The 13,213-nt window shown below is 38.1% G+C and overlaps 1 protein-coding gene across 1 annotated transcript in view; it reads left to right on the forward strand.

Moving 5' to 3' along the window:
• The window catches only part of CUBN (cubilin), a 140,709-nt gene that overhangs the window by 96,682 nt on the left and 30,814 nt on the right, over positions 1–13,213 (forward strand). Inside the window, exons 46-53 of the mRNA XM_069859559.1 lie at positions 1,657–1,866; positions 2,180–2,320; positions 3,536–3,717; positions 5,218–5,389; positions 6,341–6,547; positions 8,451–8,600; positions 9,458–9,579; positions 11,444–11,669. Of these exons, the coding sequence (XP_069715660.1) occupies positions 1,657–1,866; positions 2,180–2,320; positions 3,536–3,717; positions 5,218–5,389; positions 6,341–6,547; positions 8,451–8,600; positions 9,458–9,579; positions 11,444–11,669 (1,410 nt within the window). The remainder of the gene's footprint in view (positions 1–1,656; positions 1,867–2,179; positions 2,321–3,535; positions 3,718–5,217; positions 5,390–6,340; positions 6,548–8,450; positions 8,601–9,457; positions 9,580–11,443; positions 11,670–13,213) is intronic.

Raw genomic sequence — 13,213 nt, forward strand, 5'->3', positions numbered from 1 at the left:
GCATTATCAATTTCTCTGATTTTAAAGATACTGGTCTCAAGTGTCAGGCTTTTGTAATAGGGCTTGAATCATGCCTGTGAGGTGGACTGACAAATATGTGCCTCTTTAAATTAGTTTTAGAGCTGAGGCATCAAAATCGTTAAATGCTCTGCATTTAATAAGAGCTGAAAACCATGGAAATGGTAACAGGAAAATGCTCATAGATCTACAGCAGAGGAAACAAAGACTGGGTAACCTCTTGTGGAAGATGACTATCAAAGACACAGTAGAAGAAAACGAAAACATAGATAAAGTCATGTGACATGATTTCATTTTCAGCATGCAAAATTAGTGTCACTTTCATGAGTTCCTGAAGGGGAATGCAAAGATCAGCTGAGAGCTGTCAGGAGAGCAAATTATATATGTATATGTATTCTATATGTAGGTATAAATCAATACGCAAAAACAATGCTGCAAAACTAATGGAGGAAGCACAACAACGGACTGAAAAAGGAACTAACTAAGAACCATAATTTGTCACCTTGGAAAAGAAATACTTTTAAATTATTCACTCTCAAGCTGAAAAAACAGGTTAGAAAGCACTAGCAAAGTTTTAAAAATAAATAAAAAATAGTCTTTGATCAGATTTAGAAATATGCTACTTTATCGTTTAGTTAATGTTAATATTCTTCAAAGAATAGCAGCTGTTATATTAGTGTTACTCATATAGGCAAGTCTAGGACTGTTCATTTCTCAAAGGCAAAGTAGTGGACTATATTTCTTTACAAAGAATTTTGCTGATTATGTTACTTCACAAACACTTAAGCCAGCATAGTGTTTCACATTTCTGAATGTGAAAACTGAAGCAGCTTGTAATGAAACATTGTTAAGATGTGAAGCCACAATTTGTATTTATCCATAACAGATTCACAATGTCTCAGCTGTATGCCAGTCATCCTGGAACAAAGCACTAATCACTCAGAAGAGCAGACAGTATGAACAGTACTGTTATTGCTGTGAAAGATCATAACTAGCAGACACACAGAATACACTGTAAAATCCAATAAATTCCATCTGGAACTATTATTTGCTGTAAGCCATAGTAGTATAAATTCATGTTTGTAGATATCACAGAGAAATAAGTTTTTAGAGAGAGAAAATTGCGAATAAATAGCTGTTTCCCAAATTATGCAGTGACCCCTTACAAAGCATTGCAAGGACTGGAATGTGAACAGGAAGGGACTGCAGGAAAGAGGAGCCTGAAGCATAGCTGTAGGCCCAAACCAACAGTCTGATTTCATCAGTCATAAAAAATTTCGATCCACATTTAGCAGAGTAAATTTCGTTACAATTATCTAATAAAGCTTTCCAAGATTTTCTGGTAAGTATGGACATGGGTAGAGACTAATAGAGACTTTGAAATATGCGATAGAAAGGAAAGGATGTTTGCAATGTAAGGAGCTGTGTGAAAAAAAAATAAATCCCAAAACAACACCCAAACTAAGCCTGGTTGAATTAAAAGGAGAATTTGCAAGATTTTTAACTGGAAGGCAATTCCTGTTCTATTACCACAGCCAGGAAACAAGTCAGTTGTGCCTTAGCTTTAAGTCATGTTTAAGAGAAAAGGTCATCTCTCTGATGTCCTTCAGTGAACCAAGCAATATTCTTCCTTTTCAGCTGCCTGTGGTGGGACGGTGACAGGACAAACTGGTATCATTGAAAGCGCGGGGTATCCTGAGCTTCATTATCAAGACAACCTGCTGTGTGAATGGTTTCTACAAGGTCCCAGGGGCCACTATCTTACCATCAGACTAGAAGGCCTAGATATTCAAAACTCCTCCGACTGCACAAATGACTTTGTGGAGATCCGAGAATTCAATGCTTCTGGTCTGAGAATTATTCAGTATTTGTCTTCCCTTCTCTATTACTACTATGAAACTTCACCAGAGGTTCCTGGGACCATTTCCCTTTGGATTCCCTTTGGAGCCTTTTCAATGTACAGTATTTGTTTCTGTCTGCCTTGCTTGCTGAAGCAGAGACAAACAAACAAAACCCTTCTATTTTGCAAGAATAACTTGATTTTACTAGTTTACTCCTGCTTGTTCAGTTAAATTGGAAAGTGATCCTTAAATATAAATATAAATAGAAATAGAAATAATATATTGTCATAAAACCGTCTTTCTGTTTTCGATTTTTGCAGGAAATTTATTAGGCAGGTACTGTGGTAATAATCTCCCTGATGCTGTGGATACCTCTGACAGTTTTGCTTATGTCAAATTTGTCACTGATGGAACAGTCAATGCTCGAGGATTCAGACTACGCTTTGATTCCAGTACTGAAGGTTGGATTTGTGAGGTTGCAAGTTTCTTTCAGGGAAGCAACATATACCACAGACCATATCTGCACTAGTACAGCATATATTGTAGATCATCTGTTCTTGGAGTGGTGCATATTTGCTCTTAAATTTAAACTCTAGAGGAAGTAGGAATAGAGTGCTCTGGTGATACTTTCAGATGCAAGCAGTCTCCCACTATAGTGGATGCTGCAATCAGCAGTAAGTCTCACACAATGAAGCACACTCTTCCTCACCACTTCTATCTAGCAATCTGTCTAGGGATGTCTTAACACACCCTCCCCACATCCCTTTTGATGTGGAGGTAGGTAAAGAAATGCTGTGATTTTCCTTTATGTTATACTGTCCCTGTGAGGTGAATGGTATTCTTAAAACTTCCTAAAACCATTAGCTTTTAACCAATAGATTTTAAGCAGAATCACAGAACTGCAGAGCCATTGAGGTTGGAAGAGACCTCTGGAGATGAGGTAGCCCAATCCCCCTGCCCAGGTAGGATCAGGTAGGAGAAGCTGCCCGGGCTGTGGCCAGTGGGTTTTGAATGTCTTCAGGGGTGGAGACTCCAAAACTTCTCTGGACAACAGAGAGGAAAAGGAAACCCGGTGTAAGCTGGTGAATTTATACCATTAGTCTCAGAAGAAAAATACACCCTATACCTAACGTGTTTAGTGTTCTTTCCTCAGAGCAAAAATTGATATTCATAAGAAAGATAGGAAAACCACAAAATAACTGTACTGAAAACGTGTTATTTAAAATCCCTGAAAGCTCATTTTTTACCTCTATTAACCAGCAGCTGAACACACATACTTCATCCTTACCTACTCTGAGAATCTGCTTATCCTGTGTACCTCTGCCCAGTCATATGAAAGGCAGAAATGTGCCAATCCTGCCACAGTGAGAGGCTTGCATCACTTGACATCAAAGCCTGTGGGTCACTCAGGCTTCTGAAGGCTGGCATGAGCCCTTCAGAGAAGGGAATATTAATAATTAGACTAAGAGGAGCTGCAATGATCAATTAATATTCCGCTACGTTTATGGATTAGTGAGAAAGACTGCAGGATGTAGCTGTTGGGCAAATATATGGAGAGGATAAGCATATCAAATCAAGCTCTCAGGATCTCTTTTCTTGCAGTTTTTTTTTTTTTTGCCAGAATTCTATAAGCAAGGCTTTATTCTAAGAAGTGTCTCAATATTTTGGTGTTTCAGAATGTGGTGGGGATTTTACCGCCCCTGCTGGAACATTTACTTCACCCAACTATCCCAACGTATACCCACATAATCGTGTGTGTGAATGGAGGATCACAGTGGAAGAAGGCCGACGCGTGACTCTGACCTTTAATGATATGAAAACTGAAGAACACTGGAGGTGCTCATCGGATTATGTGGCTGTGAGTATTGGGCATGAAGGCAGAAAATGCTCTTCCTAATTCCTTGATGGAGCATGAATGGATGTAATAGAGCTGAAATTTCATTTATAGGTCTACATCTGGTTTTCAGACAAATCATAATTGAATCTGGGGAAAACACATAAATGAGAGGAAGTTAGTTCTGTAGTGTGTCTAAATTATCTGCCTGTCTTAGTGTATGGAAATTTTGAATTTATGGTCGAGGAAGAGGGCAGAATTTGAAAAAATTGTTGGAATGGGCTTTTTATCTATTATGGAGAAAGCTCTGGGGTTATTGAAACCTTTCATTGTTTCCTTTCAGTCAGTTCCTGGCCTCTTTTGATTTTGGAGATTGTTACTGCTGTCGTTACTTATTGTTGTCAATTAAAAAAAAAAAAAAGAGAAAAAGCCAGAGATTGCAACTATTGAGCATGACCTTGCATATTCTGAAAGAAAGATAAGGAAACTCCAGGAAATTCTACCTCTTTATCACCCCATATCTCAAAAAAATAGATAAATGATGGTTATTTTAGCATGGGTATTTTAGATTTTTCTTGTCTAGGGGAAAAAAAGTCAAAGATGGCTCACAGAACTCAACCTGATCAAATGTACAAATACCTCAAAAATACAATTCCTCTATGAAATCATAGGAATGAGAGATCTAATTTAGTTTCCCATTTGTTTAGATTAGCAGAAAAAAACACAGGAATTAGCTTTAGTATGAATAGAAGTTAGCCCATGCACAAGTGTGAGGGGGTGAAGTAGGTTTCCCTTGTGATTTGCAGATGTTTCCTTTGTTTTCCATCACATATGCCTTAGACAGACTTTGTGGAGCTGAATTTTATCAATTAGTGAAGTAATGATCTCTTAAAGCAAGATCTGTCCTGCCAGCTTTTGCGCCTTCAACGCTCTTAATATACTCCAGATCTCAGTGGGAAACATCATTCCTGCCTCACTTGCACTGCTGAAACAATAGTAGAAATAAGGAAATTAACTCCCAGCCTAAAGCCTGTATGAAAGAAAATCAGTAATATACCTCTGGATAATCAAAAAGTGAAATGTTTGGATTAATCAAAAATACTCACCAGCACTCAGTATGCTGAAGGAGATTTTGATAAAGCTGATGTTGGCTTTAACAAGAATACAAAGATGATAATTTGAAATAGTATTAATGTGATCAGTAGCTGGAGTACTCAGCTGAAGTACAGTATTTTTCCCAATAAAACTGTTTCAACTTATGTTTTTAGAAAGGGGGGAGGGGGAAGAGAGAGAGAGGAGTAATATGTTTGTGTTTCACCAAAATAAGCATATTTTTGATAGTTTGGTTCAGAGCCTCGTCTATTCAAGACAATGGAAGTTTGTTCCAAAGTTTTGAGTAGATATGGGAGCTAGCCACCTGTGACAGACATCAATGAACCTTGTATTAAAGATGTGAAGCACTGGTAATGAAACAAGAGATGAGACTGTATTTTGATTTCACAAGAGTTTATTTTGACCCAACAGGTTTACAATGGCCTCAGACAGAACTCTCCCAGGCTGGCCAAGCTGTGTGGTGAGGTAAATCCAGGCACTGAGGTAAAATCCTCTGGAAACACAATGAAAGTCATTTTGGTGACAGATGCATCCCGTGCAACCAGAGGCTTCAGTGTCTCATACACGTCTAGTGAAGATGCAGGTAATGTACAGTTTTGAATTAAGGGATTGATCTTTGGGGAGTCATTTCACACTTAAAGTAGTGACTTGTCAAAAAAATTTTCTATCAGGTAAGAATTCTCTGATATCTTGTGGTCTCTCTTATATCTCTGGGCTTGAGTAGATGTATACCTTGACTTAGCTTAAACAACTTGAAAAAACAGGGAATCTCTGGGAGTTACAAACTCCAGGTGCCTGTTATGTCAAACTTCAAATGCAAAGAACAACTTCTGTTGTGAATCACAATGCTTTGTCTTACTACTGATTTGTTTTGTACTTAGTCTTGAGTAAGACATGGTCTGAAGTGGCCATATTCCACGATAAAATCCAAAAAGCATAGTGCCAGAAACAACCTGAATAATTCAAGTGCTATGCTGTTACTCAGGGGGTTAATTAATTTGTTGTAGCTTGTGAAACAGTGCAGCTAACCTACTTCTGCAAGCTCGGCCTCCAGAGAGGAGGCAGCTGGCAGAGCCTGACTACTACAGCCTTGAGTCTTTCATACTTGATTTCTCAACTCTGTCCTGCTGTTGCATGAGTGTAGTGCTCTTGAGTGTAGGTCCCAGAAAAATCTCAAGTCTAGAGTTAGGTAATGGATAGGGTTGTGCAATATTGAACTGGAGCTGCAGTGGGATTTTATCAAAATGTTAAATAACGCCTGTTGCATTGATGGTCCTTCTGAAATATTTTATTTGCTGATGTGAATAATTGTTTCTTTGCTTTTCATATGTGTTTTTAAAGAGTTGCAAATAAATTCCAGGATACTAGCCAAGAATTATTTTGTACATAGCAGTAAATCATTAAAAAGATGGAAAATGTTTTGATCAAATCCCTACATATGCTGATATCTGTACATCAGATTAAATATAACAAGATTTCTCTTCATACAAGAATCATTACCAATTTTTTAAAAAATAATATCTTGTTTCTGCAGTTTGTGGTGGAACCCTCATGGGATCTGCAGGTGGAAATTTCTCTTCTCCTGGTTACGATGCTGTCAGAAATTACACAAGTAATCTGAACTGTGAATGGACCATTGAAAACCCCTCCTACTATAATTCATCCATACATATCTCTTTCGAGGATTTCCACTTGGAACATCACCAGGACTGCCAGTATGACTATCTAGAGTTACGAATAGGTTTGTATGTTCAGCAGGAGAATGGATTAAGCCTATTAAGATTCCAGTTGTGTGTGTGTTTGTGCCAAATCTTGTTCGCTTATATTTGCAGAAAGTGATTGTTGTGGGATCTGTATATTTGAAAGAATATTTGCGTGCATGCATTTTGTGTTGCCTTCTAGACCAGGATGGGGATTTCATTGTCAAGAACAATGAATGCAGGGATTTGTCTACTTTTTCTGTCAGGGGAGAAAATGGAAAACTGGATAGGTATCTATGGGGGATATAACTATGTTCTGGTGGTTGCAACAGAAACTGGACACTCTCTTTACAAGGGACAATACAAATTTCACTTCATCTCCCGTGAAAGATGGCAGTCAGAAGAAGTTGAAGTCATCAAAACAATTTACTTGGTCTGTGGCCCTTTCTTTCCCTATTCCTGAAATATCTCTAGGGACAGCAGAAGTGGAGTAAAGAATGCTTTAATTATTCATAACCTCTGGGCTGCATACCCACTTCACATCCCACTTTTGTACTTACAAGATGATTCTCCAAAACCAAATCCATATTTCCTGTGAGACTGCATCACAAAATATAGACTAAGCTTTTAAAAGGAAAACAATCACAGGACTAATGCATCAGTAATATCTCTGCATATTTAAGCATCTTTAGCTATCCGTAACAGCAAGCAACTGGAAATGTCATATGAAAGTCTCTCAACTACTGCCAAGTGTAGTGTGAAGCTCCAGCTGTCTTCTTCACTGAGAGGATGTATCTATGAATCCCAGAGAAAGCAGGTCCTAACTCACCAGGAAATAATTTCTGAAAGGTGGGGGAATGTTGAGAGCTGGAATTTGTTATGTCCTTATTTGTATTGATTTGAACAAATGCCCTTGGTTGTAACATTGAATTGTCCTATGTAGAGCCGAAGCATGCATTGCTGTGTAGCCTAGCATTTCCCTCTAATGTATGCACAGGAGCTGGGGAATAATAGGAAAAGAACTCAGAGAAAGAAAGAAAGAAAGAACTAATTAGTTTTTTATCACTTTCCACTGCTCTCATTTGAATCTCAGGCCTTCAGGCAATACAATCAAAGGAAGAGGAAAAAATATAGTTTGATTTTGCTCTACACAGTTTTGTCATCTAAATAGTAATGTCCATTTTGGCCATACTAGTGGACCTCCAGTCCTCACAACCAGCCTCACATCACAGGCAGAATGCCCTAATTCAGCTGTGTATGCTGACAAGTAGCATTTAACAAACACTGAGATGTAAATAGTGCAGAATATCACTAAACTCAGGCAGATGATATTCAAGACTCTCATCACAGCAGAAGTGAATTTGAGGAAACGTCCAATTCAACAGTAAGTCACCTGAGAGACCTCAAATGAAACTGAGATCTGTAAAATTCTTTTGCGTTGCCTATGCAACATATTTAAGGCTACTGAATTTAAAAAAATAAAATAAAAAAAGATAAAGCAGAACTGACTTAGCATATTCAGTGAGAAACATTAGACTTCAATAGGCTTCCATGCAAACAGGTCCTTGGGCAATATCTTCTCACTGTTCTGCCCTAAAATGTCTACAGTCTGAGGTACTTTCTGTGTTTTCAAGTCTGATGGATCACACAAAATTAAAGCGTGCAGTACGGCAAGGAAGGGAGAGAAGGAGCCTAAGATATTAAAAGGATCATTAATAGAGCTTTGGAGAAAACTTCCTCATTGTGAAGATTTAAATCCCAGCAATGAACTGCAGCACCATACCTATACCCATAACAAATAATAATTTATTAAGTGTGATGTGTACTTTTTTCTGTTTTCTAGTCAAAGCAAAATTACATGCATGTTTGCTCTGAATATTTCTTTATGTTATTGTAGTTCTTTTAAGATTCAAAAAGTGCTTTTTTTTTTCCCTTCTTATTAAGGGGATGCTGATGGAGAGCTAATATCCAGACTTTGTGGTCAGGCTGCACCATCGGTGCCACTAGTCATAGCTGCCCCCCAGATCTGGGTACACTTTGTAAGCAATGAAAACACAGAAGATAAAGGATTCTTGGCCCATTACACGTCTGAAGGTAAATGGCTTCATAGGCTGCTGCCCCTGCTGACTGAGGCACTTGTGGGGAACGTTGCCATTCATTTGGTGATAGTGAGAATCTACGCTATGGGATCAGCTCTCAAAGACCTCCTCAAAAGTTACGCAGTGCCTGCCACTATTTATATCCATTTATAGTAAAAATATGTCAGCAACTGAACTTTCAGATTTATTTTCTGCCTTGCTGTTCCCATTCCCTGAACCATATTTGAGTTTTTGCAATGCATTGCAACACTTGGAACAGCTGGTTGCTCTTGGGAATAGGGGTGTAACAGGTAACACTAGCCAAATTTGACTTATTTAAAATAGGCCTCGAGAGTGTTAGTGTGGATGAAATTAATTCTGCTGCTCAGACCTTTGCACTCATTTTGAAATCCACTTAAAGCCCTTTCAGTGCAAATTACACCACTTTGCCATTTACATGCCAGCACAACTATTCATTCTGTCACAGCTGAGTTTAACCTTGGTGCTTATCTAGGCACATCAGTAAGTTTTGACTTGATTATGTTAGTCCAAGAATGTCACTAGTTTGCTTAGAAGTCTGAGAAAAATGAATGGAAGATATGGTGGAAGAGGCAGCTGTAAGTGTCAGCTGGCAAAGGTTTTGCAGAGCTATCAGAATAAATGCAAAGTTTCAAGGTCACTATTCCATGACAAAGGTTTTAAAACCTGAATTTTCCCAGATAAATTATTCATTCTTACCTATATCAGTAATACTGAACTATGTTCTAGTAAGTAAATATGTTTTAGTACTATTCCAAGCTGCATATATTTTCAGGCATTTAATTGTAGTGTTCAGTTCCTAAACTGTATTGAAATGTTACTTTTTTCCTTCAGCCTGTGGTGGTATACAGTCAGGTGAAAGGGGAGTTATCTCGAGTCCTAATTACCCAGAACCTTACAGCAACCTGAATCACTGCTCTTGGTTGTTGGAAGCCCCTGAAGGTGAAACCATCACTGTGAGTACACAATGCTGTGACTGTGTGTGCAGCTGTAGTTGTGAGAAGCATCCTCTGAGACCCGAGGAACAAGTTGGAGACAATTTGGAAAATCAGAAATGTGGAGGAATTAAATATGTCTCCATCAATCTTACCTAAGAAACAGGAGGAAATGAAGATAACAGCCAAACTAGATTATGCTTTTTGAAAATTAGAAGTATCCTAGTCTAACTTGACCTCAAAACATAGCATTTCTCCTTTGAACAATGACTTGCTGCATTTAGGAAACTGAAATAACTCATCTTACTAGATGTGCATGGATATTCTCACTATCATGAGAGTAAACACAAGACTGAAGTTTCATCATCTCTGCCAAAAAGTAACAAGTTACTAGGAAATTACTTTCATCTGTTAATAGTTAGTGTGGAAAATAATACAATTACTGATACATCAATGAGATGCTACTCATTTCTCAGTAACTACTAACAGACTGCCTGAGGTGCTACCTTCTTGAGCTGAACTGCTGAGACACCAGCTTAAGAACCTTTATGATGAAGCAGTGCTAAATTTCACTCTTTGAATTATTTAACTGATCCTTTATAGAACAGGTCCAATCAGTGACATTTCTGGTCCATGTCAGAAAAATATCTGAAAAACAATTTTTTAAAAACACATTGCAGATTTTAATATGTAATGTCTTTCACTAATTTCTCTATCTTAATTTCCTTATTTACAGCTACAAAGGTATTTATTAGGAAGGCAAACCCATGGTCCTAATTACTTCGCTGCAAAATATTCTGACCATTGCCTAGGTACTTGTTTCAGGGAACACAGGATTATTTTAGTAGACAACAAAATTTCTATTTAATCCACAAATTTGTGTAAAACTGAACTAATCTTATTCAGATGGAAGTAAATATCTATTCTAAACAGACTGAGTAACAGCTCCTTCAGTGATGGCAAACTAAACTTTTCCAGTATAAGCTGCCAGTTTCAGTTGCTGGTGAAGTTCCAAACTTAAGCAATTTGACCATTTTAAATTTTTATTTGGTCTTTGCCTCAGGCAGATTTCTTTTGGAAATGAACACACTCAAAAGATTCAGGGAGAAGTACTATATATTTCTAAAGTATTCCGCAAAAATCCCAGTCCTGGAACTGGTAAAAAAATACCATATTGGAAGTGGTCCAGGTAGTCATTAGTGTACATCAATATTTCAACATCAACAAATCCTGGATGAGCAATCTAAATCTTTGAAATGGAAATCCCACCCATGTGCATATCACTCCAAGGGCAAACAGCATCAGTGTGGGAAGAAGACAGGGGTCAGAAGCTGCCTGCCCAGCCCAGTCTATGCGATGCATCCAGGCCCACAGAAATTAACCATGTAACTGTTTTTTCCCCGTTTAATGGAAACTTGCATTATTTTTAGCAACTGCTAAGTATTCCAATTCAAAATAAGAGGAAGAAAAAAAAACAAAACCCAAGGCTTTCCGCTTACATAGCTGCTTATGTTTGAATGTGCAACTTCAGACCTCATGACCAGAAGCCTTGAGAGCAGGAAAGTGGTTCAACAACTGTGCATACTCAAGACGGTTTTGAAGCACATGCTTAGCTTCAAGCATGTTAAGTCTCAGTGATACCAGTTTTGAACCTGTGAATTCTTCTTCCATTTCTGTCTTCATTCTAAGTAGCTGCTGTTACTTACAGTAGCAAGACTCCAAGCGATACTTGCAGGAAAGCAGCAAAGTGAAGGGAGGGTTGGATTTCTGAGCATACCCAGAAATCATTATGCTAGGATGTCTTTGGGATCTGGCTGACATTTCTTTAATCTCTCAACTGGTGTGGCTGCTGTTAGCTCCCAAATATCACTTTTGTGTGTTGCAGCTAAATTTTACAGTCTTCCATGTTGAAAATCATGTACTTTGCAAGTGGGACTCTGTTACTATCCTGAATGGTGGCTCTCCTGGATCTCCTGTCATTGGAAAGTATTGTGGAAACACATCACCTGGTATTATTCAGTCTGGTTCCAACAAGCTAGTCATCATCTTTAACTCTGATCACTCAATTCAAGGAGGTGGCTTTTATGCAACATGGACAGCAGAATCTCTAGGTAAGAGAAAAAAACACTGGTTTTTTTTCAGGTCTAACATAGCAGTGCATCATGCCTATTTAGTATTTTTCAACCATAAAATGAAATAGGATTCCTCCTTTTTACTTAAGTTTACTTTAAAGAACAAAAGGAATACATTCCAACCTCTTCAACATTCATGAAAGAAGCCAGCACTACAAAAGTCAAATATTAAAATAGTATTGTCTAATCTCACACAATGAAATCATATTTAGCCTGATTTTGTACTTTTATGCCTCTATAGGACAGTTTCTTGATGTTTGTAAATTTGTACCATGCCCATTATCCTCCCAGCAGTGGTATCTATTGTCAGTGACTATGAGACATTTTGTTTCTTGAACAATAACTGTTTCACAGTTTGATTTGATTTCAACACTTAAAACTAGAAAGAAGTCAGTTTCAAAACAGAGAGGCTGACAGAACCTCTCAAAGAAGACATGTGGCAGCAGCCTAGAACTCTTGCGCTTTAGTGAAGATGTTGGTACTCTTTTGAAAGTGGTACACATGCAGGATTGACTTAGTGAGTTTTAGAAAGCTACTTTCCCTCTCTTGAAATTATGTCTCTGGATTAAAAAAAATAAGAGGTGACTAAAGGCAAGTGTAAATATGCTGGCTGGTGGCAGGGAAGAATTCATTGTGCTTTCCTACCTCAGTACAGAGCTGGTAATGTGCTCCCTAGTTTCACCTCCAGCTGTAAACCTTCCAGCTGATGCTGATCAGCTTTCCATCAGTTAATGGTCTAGTAGTATTCACAGGCAGTTGATGTAGTGTCTTAAATGTAGCAGTAGTCTGTGCTTGCATGAATATACACTGCCGCTTGAGCAGGGTTTGACACTTTCCCCTGTTGTTGCTGCGATTTCATGTGCAAGGAAGGCCACTCTTCAATAATGTAATAGACATTAGCATACACATGCAGTGTGCATAGTCAATATTCTCTCTGTGAAAGGAGATTTCCGTTTTTTATGTACCTGGTATCCTTGCCTCAGCTTTCTTCTCATCCATCCACTGAGATTCTCCAGGTTTTCATTCTGTAGGTGTGAGCAAAACTTGGTCTCATATCCTTCTAAAAACAATCGCCATTTCTAACACAGAAGAATGAAAATTAAAATCTTCTGTTTAAAGCTAACACATTTTTAAGACAAAAAATTAAAGATGTTACAAATATTCCTCCTTCTACTACATCAACTCTGAAATAATACTGGGTTGTAGTACTGTATGCACAGCCCTAGTAAGTTATTCTTGGCAGGGCATTTTCAAGTATGCTTCAGATTAGCTAAACTTATTACCTATAAGAACATGGGCTGACACAGAGCCATGACCAGCTATTCCCCCTTGTAAATGAATCTGTTAACAATTTTTAAAGACATGATTTTCAGCCCCCTCCATTATCCCACTGAGATCCATAGGGCTGCCTGCAGTCACCATTTTGCCCTGAGTAAATGGAGGTAGCTTTAGTAGATTCACGTGTGGAACTGCAATATTTTCATGTTGCAGAGTGAGCAAAAAAAAGGATTCAGATTGAGGTT

The sequence above is a fragment of the Phaenicophaeus curvirostris genome, chromosome 6, assembly GCF_032191515.1.
Source record: "Phaenicophaeus curvirostris isolate KB17595 chromosome 6, BPBGC_Pcur_1.0, whole genome shotgun sequence".
NCBI lineage: Eukaryota > Metazoa > Chordata > Aves > Cuculiformes > Cuculidae > Phaenicophaeus > Phaenicophaeus curvirostris.